We start from the raw sequence: 20,335 nt of genomic DNA on the forward strand, positions 1-20,335 counted from the left end.
AGCCAGAGAATTTGAAAGTAGTGTCCATTGGTCTGTGCATGCATCCTGGTTTACCTCATGCCTCTGTCCAAAGGGATAAAGGGTGGTGTGGGGTGGACTGGCCATCTCTCCAGTTCCTTCTCTACTGTGAATCAGATAAAATCTGAAGCATGGGGGAAGGAGGGTGGGCAGCGGAATACAGATAGGCCCACGCATCTCAAAGATCCTCCAGTTACAGGTCAGTAACTCCCTTCTTCTCCAATTGATGGTCCCTATTATATTCCACTGTGGGTGACTGACAAGCAGTACCTAAGTCAGAGGAGAATGCAAGGATGTAAAAGATACAGTTGAGTGGAGGACTGAGGGCAGAGGAATTATGTACCAGGGCATAACATCTCATAAATGTGGAACAAAATCTCATGTGGCTGCTGCTTTATAGATGCCAAGGAGAGGTACCTCCAGTAGGGATTCCAGAGTTGTTGCTTGTGCTTTGGTGGAATGTGCTCTTACCCCATGAGGAGTGGAGGAAGGTTCAATAGCTGATAGAGTAGAATGCAGCCAGAGATCCATTTGGTGATTCTCTGGATGGGGATAGCCTGCCCCCTGATTTTTTCTGATATAGTGATGAATAGTTGCAGGGATTTCCTGATTGGTTTTGTTCTTTGCAGGTATAAGGCCAAGGCCTGCTGAACATCAAAGAAGTGGAGTCTTCATTCTTCTGTGGATGTGTGCAGTTTTGGGAAGAACACAGGTAAGTGAATCAATTGGTTAAGGTGAAATTCTGAAACTACTTTAGGAGTGAATTGGGGGAGTAGATTAAAAGAAACCTTATCCTTATGAAATACAGTGTAAGAAGGATTTGCCATCATCGCTCCAAGCTCACCAATCCTTCTAGCTGAGGTGACAATTCAAGAAAAGCAACCTTCGTAGAAAGGAGACATGGAGCAAGAAGCTAAAAGTTCAAAGGGAGGCATTGTGAGTACTGAGAGAAGAAGGCTTAAGTCCCACTGGGGAGTAGGCTTCTGAATAGGTGAGAAGGTTCTGATTAGGCCTTTCCAGAATCTATTGGTGAGTGGTGTGCAAAGACCGAGTAGCCCTGAGAAGGTGGATGGTATATACTGATTGCTGCCAAATGCACTCACAAGGAGCTGATTGGCAAGCCTGGTGTCTGCAAAGACAGGCTATAGTTCAAGATGAGAAGAATATCTGCAGTTTCTGGGAGAATGCCTCTGATGTGCCCAAGAAGAAAAGCACTTCCATTTAGCTAGGTAACATCTTCTAGTAAAATACTTCTGCTATTGGAAAGGATGTCTCGCATGGCTGTGGAGCATGAACATTCCAAGGATGATGCCCATCCAAATACCAAGGCCTGAGGTACAGCGGATGTGGATCAGGGTGCTTTGATCTTGCTGTTCCACCAGGTCAGGAGCACGGGAAACATTGGGAGGATGATCAGTGGTCAGGATGACATGCAGGAAATGAGAAATCAAAACTGTCTGGGCCAGAAGGGGGTGATCAGGATGGCCTGTACTCAGTCCTGCCAGATTTTGATTAGAACTCACAACAGGAACGGTAGCAGATGAAGACATAGTTGAACTGGTCCAAACAAAGAAGAAGCAGAGTGTTGCCCTGGGAGAGGTGATCTAGGGTTCCTCTGGAGCAGTATGTGGTGCATTTCCTGTTTGCTTGAGAGGTGAACAGATATCTCATTGGGATTCCTCACAGAGTGAAAATATTGTGCAATACCAAGTCATGGAGCTCCCACTCGTGCTCAGTTGCAAAATGTCTGGGGAAGGAGTCTGCAAGCACATTTTGTTTCCCCGGAAGATAGGCTACCAAAAGAGTGATTAGATTGCTGATATACCAGTTCCAGGGACTGACTGATTCTGCACACAGGGAGAGCAATCTTCCCTACTTGTTGTTGTAGAAGATAGTCAGAACATTATATGACATTATAAGATCATAGTGAGTGTGGATGAATGGAAGAAAGGACTCACATGCCTCCCAGATTGCTCGCAACTCCAGAATATTGATGTCCATCCTGGACTCTCGAGATGTTCAGGTATATTGTGCTGTGTGGCTGCTCAGGTGGGCTTCCCAACCTAAAAATGATGCGTCTGTAATAATGGTACTGTCAGGAGAGAAAGGGAGAAAGGAGATGCCCACTCATACCTGGATTAGGATTTGTCCAACATAGCAGAGAAGATGCTACCTTGACCAGAACAGTTACCATGAGGTTCATGGGATGGTGGTTTGCAGAGTTTACCAACTGCAACCACGTTTGAAGGCAACGAAAGTGGTGTCTTGCGAATGGAGTAGCATAGGTGCAAGAGGCCATATGACACAGGAGAGACAGACATATCTTGACCAGTACTGAAGGATTGTTTGTGACCTGAACTATGATATTGTTCATGGTCTGGAACCTGTTTTTGGGCAGATATGTTCTTGCGGTAATAGAATTCAAGGTGGCCCCGCTGAAGTCCAGAGATTGTGTGGGGGTAAGAAGAGATTTTTCGGTGTCTACACTGACTCCCAGTGAGGAGGGGAGGCATAGCGCTATAGAAGTTGATGCATAGGCTTCCTGCCGGGACTTGGTGACAGGGAGCAAGTCGTCAAAACAGGGAAAGACAATGAAACCAGGATGTTTGACATGAGCTGCTACTATTGAGAATATCTTTGTAAAGGCTCTGGGGGCAGTCACTATTCCAAAAGGGAACACCCAGTACTGATAATGGTTGGAGCCAACCATGACTCTGAGGAAGTGTCTAGAAGTGGGATGAATGTCTACGTGAAAGTAGGTGTCATTCATGTCAAGAGCCATAAACCACATGCCCTTTTCTCAAGATGGGATTATAGATGCCAACGTGACCGTGTGAAATCTGAATTTGCAAATAAAATTAATGAGATGACAGAGGTAGAGGATTTGGTTTCCAACCACCCTTCTTTTTGGATGCCAGGAAATAAGTCGAGTAAAAACCCTGCCCATCCGTTGGTATTGAGGAGGGACATGTTCTATCACTCCTTGTTGCAATAAGGAGTTCACCTCTTGTTTGAGAATATTCTTGAGAAAGTGGCCCCTGAAGCAGAGTGGGGAGAGGGATTTTGGAGGTAGAGATGGAAACTCTATCACATAGCCAGAGTGGATGACATTCAGCAACTACTTGTCCATTGTTATTGCACTCCAGGTATTGGAAAAGAGTGCTAGATGATCCCAAAGTGATGTGTGGGGGTCAGGAAGTGTTGGCTATGGCCAAAAGGGTATATGAACTGGGCAATCTCAAGTAGTGGAACGGTTATTTCACCTCTGTATGTGGCACTGGTGTGACAGTTGCTAGAATACTTTATCCAGTTCCGGTTTTCACAATTCAAAAAGGATGATAAATTAGAGATAATTTAAAGAAGAGCCATGGGAATGATTTAAACAGTTAGAAAACCTGTCTTACAGTGAAAGACTCAAGGAGTTTAATCTATTTAATTTAATGAAGAAAAAGATAAGGGATGACTTGATCACAATCTATAAACATGTACATAGGGAAAAATATTTAATAATGGTCTCGTCAGTTGAGCAGAGAAACTTAACATGATCCACTGACTGTAAATTGAAACTAGAAAAACAGACTGTAAATTAGACTTTGTTCTTAAAAAAACAAAAAAACAAAAAACCAAAACCAAAAAAAAACAGCAAGGGTAATTAATCTATGGAAACATTTACCAAGAGTTTGGTTGATTCTCCATCGCTGGGAATTTTCAATCAAGATTGGCTAACACATTTGAGACCACAGTGATGATTTGGGAAATCTGTCTGTAAAACTTATTAATTTTGGTTGACTTTGTGACATTGTGCTTATGAAAACTGCTGTACCGACTATTTCCACATCTATGTGTATCCACTACTGCTGACAAACCTTTAAATACATCTCTTCCAAACCAGGGATAATGGAGACACATTAACCTTTACTTACAACTGTACTTTGACCAGTCAATAAGTATGCTAAGGTAGCCGCTGGAGATGAGGGAAGCTACTTCCTCCTACTTGTGTGCAGTGGGCTATTTGGAGAATGACAAAAAGAGACAGAGGTGACAAAGAAGGGGTTAAAACCCCAAATGAACAGGGGAAGACTCACAGGGTCACATTAGACATTTTGGGCAGTAGAAGGAAAAGGGGAGGACTGGCCAAAGTCAGAGAAGATGAGTTAGGGAGAGAAGGCTCTATGTTTCAGAAGATGGCCATGCTTTGCAGCATAAGGACCCTGGATGGCCCCAGAGGACTCTGACCCAAACCAAAGAACGATCTGAAGTGGTGAGGTAACTGGCATTGAAATCCACGTAGAGTTTATTATTTTAAAATAGATCAGTATATTTAAATAATTAATTATGCAATAAATAAAGAGCATTGGTGTGAGATTCCTCTGCAAAGTGTCTGTGCATTGTATGTGTTACTCCTACCACAAGCCCCTTGAAAAGATTAACTGTTGGCCCAGAACACCCACACAGCTGGAATTCTGGGAAAGGGTGTGTTTAAGACATGCAGAGTGTCCCGGGGGTCAGGACTGGTTCTAGGGACTTAGCAGTGGGTCCCACCTCTTAGGAGGGGGTGCAAATTAGAGAATCTGCACCCCAAGAAAGTGCCTAGAAACCACCAAGCCAGCAGCAGTGACTAGATTCCATTCAGACTTGAGGGTTACAACAGATGGGATCTAGTGACTGAATCCCCTCTCAGCAGTCTGGCAAGAGTCCACCAGAGGGAGCTCTTCTAGAACTGTGGCAGCTCACAAAACCTTACTCTGAAGATTAATTCCAAAGGATTTAGCTAGGGACATAGTCATGTTTATTGAAAACTGTCAGAAGGACTGAAACAAATGTGAATACAGGGGAAAAAATCACTATCAATGGCAGTTAACCACCCTCAAACTGAGTAAAATGCAAACCTTTCTCAAATGTTTCACATGAATCAAAGAAGCAGTTGGTTATCTTTGAAGTGTCATGCTTTGATAGTAATGATTTCTTGTTTTGTTAGCTCCTGCAATCCAATGTAGACCATTGCAATCAAGTGAATTCAATTAAGTGCATCATGTATAATTACCTGCTTCAGCAACCTCACTAAGGCCTCTGATCAGCATCCAGAACGCTTACACAAAACATGCATTCACAAACCCCACAAAACATCTCTTTGAATCTTTCCCCCCCTTCGGTGTAACCAACAAAGCAATGATAAAGCACCCAGCTATTATATTTAGAGATGATACTATAAACATTTACTCCAGGATATTAATGAAGTAAAGTTTAGATAGAAAACACAGCAATAGTATTATAGGTTGGGTTAAATCTTCTTGAAGGTGGTGGGTATAACAGCCCCCTCTTGATTTCAGATAGTAGAAACATTTAAGCTCTTTTATGAAATCATAGTGGTCTCTGCCCAAAACAAAGGCACATCCAAGGCACTCAGATTTGAACTATCTGGGTGGAGGGCTTCGCTGGGTATTATTTGAATAGGTGTGTTAATGTGAGAGAGAGAAAAGGGAAGCAAGACTTATTCTGGACAAGCACAGTGTGTGGCCTTGAGAGATGCCTAGAGAGAGGGCTTTGGGTTTTGATGCTAAAAGGGGTTTGGGGCTATGAGCAAGGAAATTATCTCCTGTTTGGTTCTTCTTGTGTTCAGAGAAAAAGGGCTTTGTATGTTCCTTGTAAATAAGATTGTTACCAAGGTACCTGACTTCATCATCAATTTCTCCTCCTAACTGGAACAATCTGCAAGACTGAATTTTTGGCAAGCCTCATGGATCAAAGAGGGTAACAGCAGCATTTGGCTAAGTATCAGATGAAACTACCATTATAATACTAACATCTTAATGTACCATTATTGATTTTAGACATTTCCACAAGTCCTGATACTACATCATGTGTGACACTTGATATGAAATTATCCCTGAATTTTCTGGTTCTCAGTTATACGGGGTTTATTGTGTTCCATTTCTGGGGAGCACACAGGAGGTACTTTGCTAAGAAGTATTTCTAAAGACCATGTCTTATTTATTTTTCTACCTCCTTACTCATAAGGCACATTCCTATCAGAAGGTGTAGATATAATTAAATTAGGTATACTCAACCTTGAAAAAAAATTTCATCTTGCAACGTGACAGTTGTAGAAAGTTATCAAAAGCTGAAAACTAGGGGTGAAATCCTGGCCCTCCTAGACTATAATGGTCAGAAAGGACCATTATGATCGTCTAGTCTGACCTCCTGCATAGCGCAGGCCACAGAACTTCACCCACCCACTCCTGTAATAGACCCCTAATCTAAGACTGAGTTACTGAAGTCCTCAGATAATGATTTAAAGACTTTAAGGTACAGAGAATCCACCAGCAAGTGACCCATGCCCCATGCTGCAGAAGAAGGCAAAAAAAAAAAACCCAGGGCTATGCCAATCAGGGCCTATTTAAGTCAATGGCAAAACCTGAATGATTTCAATAGGACCTGGATTTAACAGATAGGCCTCTGAATTGAAATGCCTAGGCAACTAACTACAGCTGTTGCTAACTCACCAGCCACAATACAGTAGGTAATATATGGCATGGATAATTACAAAAAACATTTGACTCTGAAATGGATTTGATTTTTATCTGCTGCATTTTAAGTTTTCCGCTGCATGAAAATCCCCATTCAAAACAAAGCTACAGTACATCAATGCCACAGACATAGTAAAATATCCAGTGCACTATCCAATATCTATTCCCATCCCATCCCCGCCCAGTTGACTAGAGCTCATAAGTTGAACAGTAGAAATCTGCTTTTTAAAAGTATACTGACAACGAACATTTTTTCTAGTTTTAGATAGTCTGAAGTAGACTTTTCTGTACTTTTCTGCTACTTTAACAAGGTGTGTGTCATTTTCATGGCAACAAAGACAACTACCAGTTATAAATTTAAAAATAAAGATTTCTTCTTGTCCTCAACAGAGCAGAATACTAACTGAAATAAAGTCCACAATAACAGAGAACAGGGCAACCTGGAACAATAGCTAGGTCTATTTATGATGACCTAGAGTTATATCAAAGTTGGATTAGCATTAGAAAGTCGTTCAAAAGGTTGTATTATTCCTATATTATACAATACAGCACTAGTAGAGATTTACTTCTATTAAGACCTAGCTGGTGTTTCACCTTTCTAGGCACTCTCACAATATGGAAATGAAATATTAAAGAGCAAACTATGACTCTTTTATGTAGTGTCAATTGGTAACTTTAAATTTCTTTCACTAGGGTATAGTATAATGCAATCAGAGAATCACTTGTACAGTGAAATATTATTTGCTGTCTATATCAATCCATTTTATTTATTATAAATTATGGAGTGAAGAGCATGGTAAGAATTTTGTCACAAGATTAAAAGCCACAGTTACTGCAGGCTTTCTTCTGATAATTGCCAAAAACTAAGTAAATGTATAAATTTCATGATGTAGCTGAGTTAAATCAAAATGAATTGTAGATAAGCTACTGGCAAGACGTTGTTCCTCACTTTAATATCTATTTAATTCTATAGAAAATATTTTAATTTTGCAGGTTGGCAGATATTTGAACTACAGAAACCGAGCTCCTCAACCTCTTCAGTTCACTTGTTCCCTGCTCATTGCAATTGGAATGGAGGGCAATTCTAATAAATCCTCAGGACCATAAACTAGGGTGAGGACTCCTGCTCCTTAAAACCAGTAGGTTTACTTACATGAATAAGGTGAGCAGAATTTGGTCCAAAAAGTTACAATGCTAACAATAAACAGTAGTTACTTAAGACTAAGAGAATTTCCCTGGCAGTTTCCTTCTGCCGTTGCACATTCATGCTACTGAAAGTTCCAATGGTAAGTGAGAACAAAGTGATGTGTAAGTGCAATGCCAATGTCTCATAACTTAAGTTACTGGGACATTGTCTTCCACCAACTAGTAAACTTGTTCACATATCACTTAATCAGAAACAGTTAAAGAAACACATTTGGGTAGGACTCAAGAAGGCAGTGGAAGGCGAGAAATCCAGGAATAAACACAGTAGAAACGGAAAATTCTTTAAAAGAGAATTGTTGTCAAAATGAAATAGCATTCTGAAAGGACAAGAGCATACATTGTTACCTTATTTTACTGATAGCTCAGTAGAATAATATTCTGTCAGCCACATTAATGTTGGAACCAAGGGGTAAGGAATCCTACCTTTGTCTGCTCTGGTAATCAAAAGGTCCAAAGCTTCCAGGACATGCATCTGTTTCACCTGGAGAGTTTTATCAAATACTTGCATTGACGACTGGCCCTCTGAAAGGAAACATAACACCCAAACTTACAACTTCTTAGAACGTATTTCTGACACTACAATTTGCTAACCAGTGATTTTAAAGCAACCTGTTTCTTGTTACAAAAACTGTTTTATTTTCTCTGAAAATGAGGCACCTGGAATACTGCCATCTTATGTACAGTACCAAAGATAGTAGCTCCTTCCTAGAAGGAGTTACAACTGATGTGAATCATATTGCAAGAGCAGAGCCTAAAAGGGACAGTTTTGGAGAAGTTTGAGAAGAATTACTGAGAACCAACTACCACTAATATCATTCCTCAGAGTCTTGACTGCCATATATGGCATAATGGGGAAGAGGAGCCAGAGTCACAAAATTAGTGCAAGGGAGGAAACATACTTGGATGACTACCTAAATGGTACACAGACACTTTTGGCCTCAGGCTCAGGGGAAGCATCAAGGGATGTGAAGTCCAAAAAGGCTGCATGGACACCCCTTGAGCTTGGATTTGGCTTAATAAAAAGCCCTTTCAGACAGTCAAGAAAACAGCATCTGAAACTAATAAAATATTCAGAAGTCTGCACTAAAACAGGGCCCCCAAGATGATCTGATATGCCTATTTTTAGTGCAGAGCAAATTTTTTGCAACTAAATTATGAAGGCCTTGTTAATAAAAATGTATATATTAATAGATGTGGATTTTTAACTATCTTAAGTAGTGAAGAGCTGTTAACATCTGCATAGGTGACACTTATCGAAACCTTGTCAGATACATAAATATTGACCTGTAGACAAATGCTGGATCATTCACTAACCATCTATTAGAAGGACACCAACATCTGTAGAAACTAGCAAGGACTGGCCCCAAGAATCCGCACAAACAACTTCATGAGGAAAATTACTGCAGAAACATTGGGACTCCCAAGGCTGTGAAATGACATAAGCAGTGTATGGTCAATACACTAGGAAATACAAAATCTTATTAACAGAAAATTTAAAGTACAATGGCTGAAAAGTACAATGGACATCTTTTGCGACACAGAATGCTCAGAGCTGTACTTTTGGAGTTAAAAATATCAGACGGTCTGTTTCCTGGGGAGGTAAAAATTCTCTCTCTATCAGTTAGCTTAGGTGGTTAATAAATACAAGCTACATTTGTGGGACTAGGAGATTGAATCTCCTTTTGGGAAAAGGTCACATCTTGCAGGAAGAGACAGCACTTGATGTTCAGAATGTTCCTTTGCTTCATGATGAACCATCTGGGGCAAATTTCCAAAGATATGGGAGGTCAGCAGCCTGACTACACTGAGTGTGACATGTAGCTGATAACGAGTGAAACACCTTGAAAACATCTCCTCTGCGTTGCTACTTCAGAAATAATGTTCAGACCCAGAATCTTTATGGTTATCAACATTTATATGGTATTATATATGGAATTTCCTTACACTCTATGGTCCAGATTGTGGCATTTAGGCACTGGTATGTGCTAGTGGTGGTGCGAAACTTCCATTCCAACTAGCTCCAGCACAAATTATGCAGGAGAAGTGTATATGCTGCACCAGCACTGAAGATAGCTCAACTTTCTCTACTTGACCAGCTTCATGGGTTGGTGCAGAAAGGGCCATGGCACCACTTTCTCTCTAACCTCTTCAGCGTGCTGTATGTCACTGGGGCATAGACAGTGCAGTCGCTGCACTTCTCCAAGCACAGGCACTGCTACTGCACAGAGGGGCTCCTTGCATTTTCCATTCCTGCATACCCAGATTATGGCCCGGAAAAATCTGACCCTATACTAGGAACAACAGTGCAATTTAATTTTACTTGAAACATGAAGTAAAAGTTACAAGCATCATATAAATGTACACGAAAAACAACTGGCATTTTCATTTACTGCTCCACCCACACAACAGTGGAATTGCTGACACCAGCTTTTAATTCAAAGACAGTTTTCATACTCATCTTTGGTCTCCACTTACTGGGTCTTGCCTGCAGAGTCAGTCTGCCATTATGCACTGATACATGGATCAATATATCAATGTTTTTTCTTCTGTTATTGAATCAAATTACATACATGCATTACAAGAGGGTTTTGGAATGTAGTCCCACATTCAATAGCATCTGGAATGCCAAGATTTTGAGCAACATTGAACAGTATCATGTATAAATATCCACTCACCTCCTTTTTATAGAGGCTTGTGGTTGCCGAACTAGTTAGGGCATCCCCTCTCACAATGGTTTTCAGTTTCAGTGCCTTAAACAAGACAGATATTTCATTCAATAAATACTAAAGATATAGAGACTGACTATTGCGGAATGGAGGGAAGCAATTTCAAACTATAATTACAGCTCTGAATTTCTGTGCCACATTACATAATTTCTTTATGAGAAAACCAGCCATTCAATGCATTTTCAGTAGAGATTAAACTGTTCATTGAGATGCTGCAAAATTATATTATATCAGGCTATATCTACACTGCCACTTATGTCATTCAGGGGTGTGAATAAACCACCCTCCTCAGCAATTTATGTCACATTGACATAAGCGCCAGTGTGGACTGCTCTATGTTGGCGGGAGAGCTTCTCACCCCAACATTTACTGCGCTGCTGTAAGCTCTCTAGTGTAGACATAGCCTCAGACAATATATATCTGCAGTTGGCAAAAACAAAACTTAAAGTAACAGAAATTTCAAATATCATAATGGAGAACACCTTAAAAGATAAAAAAAATCCTCACAACCACAAATTAAGTCAATGAGCTAACTATGCCCTTTACACTAGCTGAGGATCTGACCCTATATAGTCATAGCCCCTTTTTTAAAAGTACATTTCAAGACAATTAAGTTACACTGTTTGCACATTCTTGTGGAATGATATAAACCAAATTTGTCATTAACAGCATCACAAACCCTTCAAGAGACAGGTGGATAGAAGCATGCTGAGTCTGAAAAATACTTAGCTCACAGTACAGAACACAATAGCAATGTTACACAAACAAAGTAGCAGTGAGATGACAAACAAGAGAACTTAAATTAGTTTTATCCTTCCATATTATCACTGATTATAAGAACTTCACAACCAGATCAAAATCCAGTGTTTCCATACCATATAGTTACATGAAAGGAACCATGATTGGATAATGCACACAAAGAAGAAAGCAAATTCTTCTTCATGGAATAACTTCTATTAAAGACTGGTACGGAAATTAATTCTTAGTAAGCATTGCAAGAAGCTGATTTATTCTGAGATGCCCAAATTCAAATGTGTACAACATATCTACACATATTTGTCCTACTCCACCCAAACTGCACTATTGAGAACCTTGTACCTCAACTGAAGCCAAGGATCTGAGCCAAGTATTTCCAGACCACAAAACGGCTGCCGGTCACATTTTGGATTTTTATTTTAATCTTTGCTTCCTGCTAGATCTGCAGATGCCTTGATTCATTCTTTCTGCAGAAAAAAGTCCACAGTGGCATCTCAAAGTAATTTATATTTTTTACTTCAATCACCTTCCCTAATAACTGATCCTCTGATCAGTTCTTTCTCAATTCCCCATTTAACTGTACTTCCGTCATATATATTATTACCTAGTTTTTTATCCCATTGCTAGTGTAATATTCTGTCCTATCATTAGTCTTCAATACACTGTACATCAATTTACTTTAAAAAAATGCATATATTGAATCTATTTTACACACTATAATAATCAAGAATTTTGTGTAATGACCAAGGTCTCATTTGCATTGAGTTACCATCACCATTTCTCTAATTATTTCTCAGTATACGTAATTTTACTAAACAAAGGGAACATTTCAGATAAATGTTAAATGCTGTATTAACACAATAAAGATTAAATACATTTGCCCTTTCTTCTGACAGGCTTGCTCCTGGAAGCACTGCTAATATATTCCATGAGATTCATAAGCAAGTTAACAGCAACAAATGCAGTCAGCATCTTGGTTTGCTTACATCATTGTCTCAGATAAGCTAGAACCAGATGGCATCTCACAAGCCTGTTTTTGGACACACAGAATTGCATTCATCCCTAATCTTACTCCACACATCCCAATGAGTGATTAATTTGAGTAATACTTTTTACATAAATCCTACCTGACCAAGTCGGACAAATTCTGCTTGACGGGCCTCCTCTTTCTTCCTTGCTGATTTTGGGGACTCTGGTAATACGTCACTGAAGGACCTCCTATTAAGCATGTTCTTTTAAAAAAAAAAAAAAAAAAAAGTCTTATTGAATCAAATTTTTTCAATTTCATCTGACATCACTTGATTCTGCTGTATTCTTTGAGCATTTTCCTGTGACCTCAGTTTAAGTTTAGATTACTAACAAAAATAACTCCACTATCTTAAAATATGCTCCTACTGATGAATCTAAATGCATGTGTTAGCCTTTTGATTTACAAGGTTGTGGAGCAGCTGTAATACCTTTCACATATATCAGGGTGCCATCTAGTAGATCAAGGGTGACATGCACTACATTATGTGGAGGCATCTTAAGATGTCAACTGACAAACTAGCACATCCCTGCTCTCGTTACATAGTCCGAGCGATCGTGTTATCATTGATGTGCAAGAACAGGAAGCCAGAGATCTGGAACCCTGATCTCATGTAACACCATTGCCATCTGTTCACCACTTTGAGCAGATGTCCATCCTGAAGGTCAGCCCTACTTTATCAATCCAGTGTTTTGTCAGTGTCATGGAAAATATGGTCCATTTGAATTGCATCTGCACATCAAATGGCAGATGTGCCTACCTCCTCCATAAATGAGGACTGAGACTGTGACAGTATGCAGAACTCCTGGGGTATTGCCTGGTAGCTGGAATACCAAGCCCCTCTGTCTGACCAACTTGAGCTCCCTCTCACATTGTGTTTCTGTGACAGGCCACAAACTTCTGGCAGGTTTTGCACTTAAAAAACCCTCCACAGGCAGGGATCACACCCAGCTTAGTTCAATGAATACTTTCCAGCAATTCACAAACCAACAATAGAGAAACTCCAGCTGGCTCCTCAGCCCAGGACCCCAAGACCACACCATCTATCCTGGTTAAAAAGCCTGATCAATGGAGGTTATTATCCAGTCTGTCCTTCCCTCTAAGTGGAAAAGACATGCAACAGCACTTGTTACTGAGCAGTTTGTCTAAACATTTCACCCAAAGACACACTGGTTAAGATAAAACATTAAACAAGTTTATTAACTACAGAAGAATGGAATTTAAGTGATTATAAGTGGCAAATGTAAAGAGATTAAAAGAAGTTACCAAATGAAATAAACATAAAATTGCAGTCTAATTTCTACACACTAACAACCTTAGCAATGTCTGACCTTTGTTAGCTGCAGTTTCTTAAACAATCAATTTTTTACACACAGGCTGGGCAACTTACCCTGCCTGCCCCTCCCACCTTTCAAAGTACTTTTCTCTTCCAGACAACCCTTCAGGTGTTCAGTTGAATGGGAATAGAGTCAGCTAAGTTATGTTATACTCCTCCTTTTATAGTCTGTTTCATCTTGCTAGAACAGTCCATGCTTGTGACCTGGCGGTTGTTTCCCCTTGGTCCAGCAATCCCATTGCGAATGTGCTTTCTACAGTGAAGATTTCACTTTATTTTTGTTAGTGGAATCTATTATTGAATGGGTGAGAGATAGCCATTAACACTGTCTGGCCACTCCATTGTTGTACCTGAAAGGCTGTTTGGGGGAGTTTCCCACCTTGCAACATGTTATAGTAGCATTTCAACATTTTGTAACTTCACATGCTATGGTAGCACATGAAATCCAGCAGTATATAAATGTTCAGTGATCAAGACTTTTAAAATACCACCAAACAAGGCATACTTTGTACAGAACATATCATAATTATATGACATTGGCGAAGACAGGGTTTTTGTGGTGTTGTTTTCAGACACTGGGTGTCACAGACACAATCCCATTTGTGACTCAGAAATGGACTCCAAGATATAGAATCATAGAGTTGGAAGGGACCTCAGGAGGTCATCTAGTCCAACCCCCTGCTCAAAGTAGGACTAACCTCAGCTAAATAATCCCAGCGAGGGATTTGTCAAGCCACAGCTTAAAAACCTCAAACACAGAACACTCATTACACTCAACACATATGGAACACCCATTAACCAATGTCCCAAATGATTACATCCTAGTGGTATTGCTGCCATCCATTCCATGTCACCTGAAGTAATGAAGTGGATTGACAACCTAGTCTTGGACACTGCTGTTTTTAAGGCATATGAAAGAAGCAGCAGCAGCTCTACTCTAGTAAAAAAAACTTCATTAACACAGAGCATTGTTTCCCAGGTGCTCTCTCATTCACAATAATAGCTAAAGCAGCATTAGTATATCTGAATTTAAAAGACCTGGAAAAACAAGCCCGGGATAGGATGACTGGCACCATCTGAATTCTGCCTCATGCGCCGGGTGGTGCAGGAAGAATGATGATGACGACATTTGAATTATACCAAGACACTCTTGCCGCCACTCAACAGCCAACCCAAAGGCTGGCACCTATCTTTCATTCAAAGAAAAATGGACTGGCTAGCAACTCTCTTAGGGACTGCATCTATACACGCACAGCATGATTCATTTGGCATGTGCACCTTAGCACGGGTCTATACTTAAAAATTAATGCCTGAGTACCATGGATATGTCACTCTAACCCCCGGTGTAGATGCGGCTAGCTTAATGGAAGAATTATTCCATCAACCTAGTACTGCCTTGTGGGGAGGTGCATTAATTGTATCAATGGAAAAACCCCTTCCATCAGTGTAAGTATCTACACTACTGTTACAGCAACACAACTACACTGCTGTAGCAGCCATAGTATACATATCCTTAGGCTCCAGCATGTTTATAGAGCTTAATTCTTTGTTGAATGTTGTTTTCAATATTATTTCCCCAAAGGGGCAGAGGGTACCATGCACTATCTGAGGTAAATGTCAAGTGATTAAGGCCCTTTGGGGCCATAACAGAGCCATGATTTGACCCTTTAGGTCTGTGTAAAAAATTCTGGTTGAATCTGTAACCTTCAGAAATGCTGCTTTTTCAGGGGATTGGCTCTCAGGAAGCCCTTGCTCAAATGACCCCAAATTTAGATCATTAACCCTATCTTGAGGCATTAACCCTCATGAGGCACACTAAATATCAAGGCGATCTGAGTAAGCATGTGCACTTTTGAGCACTTGGAAGAGCTGTCCTTCAAACAGAAAGGATTTCCCAACCTTAACTAGAGTAGAGCTGGTGATCTCCTATAATACTAACAGTCAATTCAGCCCTGATGGCAACAGATGTTTTAAATTTGTGATAACAAAAGAGAAAAGACTTTAAAATGGGACACAAACGTTCTCAGCATCTATGCACCTTCTACCTTAGCATACCAAAGTCTCTATTTTCTCTGATGGACCTAAGGCCAGACCTGAATCAATCCTCACAGCAGTGATAAAAGGAGCTTTAATATAAACAAACAACTATATAGTCTCTCTCACCAGGCTGTTTGCTGGCAGAACCTACAATCATCATACAGCTCCCAAAAATATCATAGAATGTTTAATGAAAGAAAATTTTAAAAAGTATCCTTGCTTCAAAGATACCTAATGTGCAATGCATGCATCAGGTGAAGAAAAGGTGCATCACACAATCACTATGATTTTCTCTCTCTTTTGGTAGCTATGTTACCGTTCTTTTTAGGTTTGCCAAAATCGCTGACTCATCATCGCAACAGGGTGACACTTTCTAGTAATATTTCTTTTATTTATCAGCTACTTATTCTTTAGCAGAAAGAAAAAGAATGGTTACTTACCTTATAGTAACTTGTTCTTGGAGAGGTTTCATCCCCATGAATCCCACTCTAGGTGGGAATATGCCCCACATATGCAAGATCAGATTCTTTTAGGCAGCAGTGTCCCACATGCCCTGAAACCCCTCCCCCAAAAGCATAAAAGATGGGATGGACCCAACTGTCTATCAGTTCCTTTACCAATACAGAATCCTCAAGGCTAAAAGACTCTGGATTAGCGGGGAAAGAGAGTGGGTCATCAGAACTGGGTGGACAAAACATCTCAAAGATTCATTCTTTCTTCTTGAAGCATTTGTCCACATGAATCTCAGTCTAGATGACTGGCCAGCAGCTGTCACTCTAAGACGGTGGATGCCAGAAGTCGTATTTAAATAAGGACTGTAAGACTGGCCTACCAAACTGTGCATCAGATCTAGAGGCTGACACTAGAAAATAAAGGCTTGTAAAGGTATATATGGAGGTCCTAGGTAGCAGCTTTACAGATTTCAAGTACAGAGATGCCTCCTAAAAAAGCCAAGGAGGCTGCCTGTGCTCTAGCAGAATGAGTTTTGATATGAGACAGAGGAGTAAACTTACTCAGTTCTTTAAAAATTCTAATGCAGTCTGACAACCATTTTGAGTGTCTCTGTGTTGAAATAGTGTGTCACCTGGATTTATTACCAAGATACAAAAAGTCTTGGTGATTTGTGGAATGGTTTTGTCCTACTGAAGTAACATAAGGTAGCTCTTAAACACTTCCATAGTGTGAAGTATAGCCTTTGCAGTAGATGAATGAGGTCTTAGAAAGAACACTGGCAAGTGAATAAATTGACTTAAGTGAAAGTCTAATATTATTTTAAGCAAAAATTTAGGAGGAGGATGAAGAGTAACTATCGTCATAGAAGGTGCTATAAGATGGCCCTGTGATCAATGCTTGGATTTCACTCAATTTGCAAGCAGAAGTAATAGCCACTAAGAATGCCATCTTAATAGACCAACGATACAAAGAACAAGAGGACACATAGCCTGCACTGAGTCAGATGAGTGGTGTGTTTTCACTTTGAATTTAGCTAGTAGCAGGGATGGTGTTCAGTCCCAGGACAGTTTCTGAGCAGCGCTCTTTTCTACTCCAGAAGCCACTAACTGACCCAAGGGAATCTGTGCCTGAGTATCAGCAGCCTTTGACAACATGCCATGTCTTTTTTAAATGAAAACTCTCAAGATCTGGGAGTCATCTCATGTGCAGCTGGAGCACTGGCTGAATGTTGTTTTGAAGTAGCAGGAACGTCTTTCTGACTAAGGCTCTCAGAATCAGATCCTCCCTTCCTGGAGTGCCCTAACAAAAATAATTTTACAGTGTCTCTAATCCATTGAGTATGCTTTGAAAAAGGTTTACAAATCAAGTCCAAAGGCCTAGCCTGTACTATAAGGGTAATTAATACCTTGGTACCAAGGAAAACCCCTTGATGGAATAAAAAGGTTTGTTTGTTTGTTTTTTTTTTTCCCAGGGGGCTAACAAGATTCTAACTAAAAAACTACAAGAAAACTCTATCTAGACTAAGAGTAACAAAGAACCTGTACCTACAGAGTAGATAGGAACACTGAAGCAGTTCTATATTATTTATTATCAAAGCCCTTGCAATTCTGAAAGTTTTAATTATTTGTAAACATATCACAGTGCTTGATGCCTAATGCAAAGCCTTCCAGGCAATAAACCATGCCTATTGCTGGAAAGTAAGCATTGTTGTAGTTCTTCTCCCTCAGTCTGACAACAGCTCGGCTGTTTTCAATGGTAGTAGATGATAGATCTGGGAGCAATGGTCTCTAGTTGTAGAGGGGGAGGTCGAGGTTGGATATTAGGAGAAGGTTTTTCACTAGGAGGGTGCTGAAGTACTGATATGGGTTACCGAGGGAGGTGGTGGAATCTCCATCCTTAGAGGTTTTTAAGGCCCAGCTTGACAAAGTCCAGGCTGGGATGATTTAGTTGGGGTTGGTCCTGCTTCGAGCAGAGGGTTGGACTAGATGACCACCTGAGGTTCCTTCCAACCCTAATTTTCTGCGATTCTATAACAGTGGTGTTTCATCAAGAGAAACAGACAGATAGAGGAAGCAAGGCAGAAATTAAAATACACCAGCACTCAATTTTAGTTAAGATGGAGAGAATCACTGTTGCTTTGTTTTCACTTTAGGTTAATGATTAAAAATCCAGTAGTGGCCAAATGTCATTTTCATTTGACGGCACCTATGTCAGATGAGTTGTTGGATTTGTACTTCAGTTGCTAGAAGGCAGGCAATCACATCAAATGGAGAAACTTCAACTGTCACTAAGTGGCCTCTTGTGGCAGCCTCAGCAAAAATGCCAATTGCATAGCCCATGGAAACTGAGCTACTCTTCCTCCCCTAGTAGGAATCCCTGTAGGTTGGAGTGAAGTTGCAATGGAGGGGAACAATGTGTGAGAGACGCTTGCATTACTATTTCCCTCTGTACACTACAGTGAAGGACTGAAGCCAAGCACAACTATCTGTACATTGCCTCTTCTATAAGCCTCCCATCCGACTCTTCTTTAAGCAAACGCTCAAATCAAACCCTCTCCCATCTGCTAAACCTTCTCACAAACCCTTGAAATGACATGACCCTTGAAATCACAAACCTTTTCCATGACATGCATCTGATCCCAACTTCCGTATTCTCTTCCTACTCCTGACCTGTCGCTACCATTTTGCTATTTTCTGCCACTCAACAATCATTCAGTCCTTGCCTCCCTTCCATTTTGGGAAGTCTTCCATAATCTCTCAACAGATTACCAGATCCTTACTCTCTGAAGGACTTCAACACTGTTCCCTGGAAAGTGTCCTGACCCACCTGTGAAACCTACCACAAGCATCTAGTGCAGAACAAACCTTCTACTGCTCCTAAACAAGCCTCTTGTCCTGATATCCCAGCCCTCCTAATACACCTAGGTTCTAGATGCCATTCACTTTGAAGCCTCTATACCCAGACTGCCGAGCCCAGGCTGCCCACAGCAGGGGGGCAGGGCTGCCAAGGAGCCATGTAGACAAGCTAGCAGTAAACCAGGCAGGCAGGGCTCTGTCAGAAACCTTCATTTCCAGCAGAATTTTGTTGAAATCGACGTGATCCTGCACAATGTTTTGTTTTTGACAAATTAGCAAATTTTGACAAAATGTTTTGTTAAAATTTTTCTGACCAGCCTTTACTACTAGTTTTTCCATTTTTTTAAAAAAATATGCCTTTTCTTAAATCAGCAATTACCATTCCCAGGCTCCTTCACTCCTGCAGTCGCTATCCAAAACAGATTACATTTGACATCTTGATAAAAAGAAACCAAGCCTCTCTCAAGATTGTAACAAAGGATTACAGAGTTGTATGATACAGAAGCTTTAAACTATTTTACTCAGCTAAGAGACATAAAAGGACAAAAAAGCCCTCTGATTATAGGTTAGAAGGGTTCAACTGCCTAATATACAATGATCATCATCTAAAAAGTAGTTGGTTAGTCATATCAAAATTAAGCATCTTTGGACAATTATCCTATGGTAAAAGTTATCTAAATTATGCAGAACACGAGCTAATTGCAGTTCCTTTAGTGATCAATGTTTGTTCTGGATATTCTCCTTCATTCCTTTATTTATTTATTCCTTTATTCCCTCATTAGAGGTAGACATCCAAATTATGACATGTCATTGTCCCCTTTAAAGACCTTGATATTTAATAATCACATGAAGGGTTCTATTCTAAGAGGAGCTAGTGAACAAGAGCAGAAAATGGGAGTTTTGTGAGGGAGCTCTCTAGGTGGAGGAGAGACTATCTGATCCTCAGGGTGGAATTTGTCTCTTTGTTTATTGTGTGTTTGCTTGAAAATTACAGTGTGGTTTGTTTTGGTGGCTGTGTGCTGATCCAAGCAGCCTGGTAGGCTAGACTGAGATCTTACTAATGAGGCTCTAGCCTGCTATCCTTTGACCCCTAACACCTTCAGGATCCCTTGACTACGGGGTGGGGCTAACTCAGGGAGAACAGAGATTAAAAAGCATCCGGGGGAGCTAGTGAACAGGGGAGTTTTCCAAGGGAATTTAGAGATGGAGTGAGAGAGGCAGATACACCTAAAAAACATACTCCAAACTTAAGGCAATAACCAACATCCCTTCCTTCTCCCCATGCAAAAAAACCCCAAAACAACCAGCCTCCCACAGTAAAAATAATGCAGGTAAAAGTCCAGCAGGAGATTGAGGGCTATCCAGTTTATTTCACTGAATGCAGCATGTATGAT

The 20,335-nt window shown here is 40.4% G+C and overlaps 1 protein-coding gene across 3 annotated transcripts in view; it reads right to left on the reverse strand.

Annotated features, from left to right (window-relative positions):
- GARNL3 (GTPase activating Rap/RanGAP domain like 3) overlaps positions 1 to 20,335 on the reverse strand; it is a 172,118-nt gene that overhangs the window by 41,612 nt on the left and 110,171 nt on the right. For all 3 annotated transcript variants that reach the window (XM_067541634.1, XM_067541635.1, XM_067541636.1), the window contains 4 exons: positions 12,361 to 12,465; positions 10,427 to 10,501; positions 9,066 to 9,177; positions 8,175 to 8,273 (listed from right to left, as the gene is read on the reverse strand). In XM_067541634.1, the coding sequence (XP_067397735.1) occupies positions 8,175 to 8,273; positions 9,066 to 9,177; positions 10,427 to 10,501; positions 12,361 to 12,465 (391 nt within the window). The remainder of the gene's footprint in view (positions 1 to 8,174; positions 8,274 to 9,065; positions 9,178 to 10,426; positions 10,502 to 12,360; positions 12,466 to 20,335) is intronic.

The sequence above is a fragment of the Emydura macquarii genome, unplaced genomic scaffold, assembly GCF_026122565.2.
Source record: "Emydura macquarii macquarii isolate MOO-44397 ecotype Brisbane River unplaced genomic scaffold, CSIRO-AGI_Emac_v2 contig_691, whole genome shotgun sequence".
Lineage (NCBI taxonomy): Eukaryota > Metazoa > Chordata > Testudines > Chelidae > Emydura > Emydura macquarii.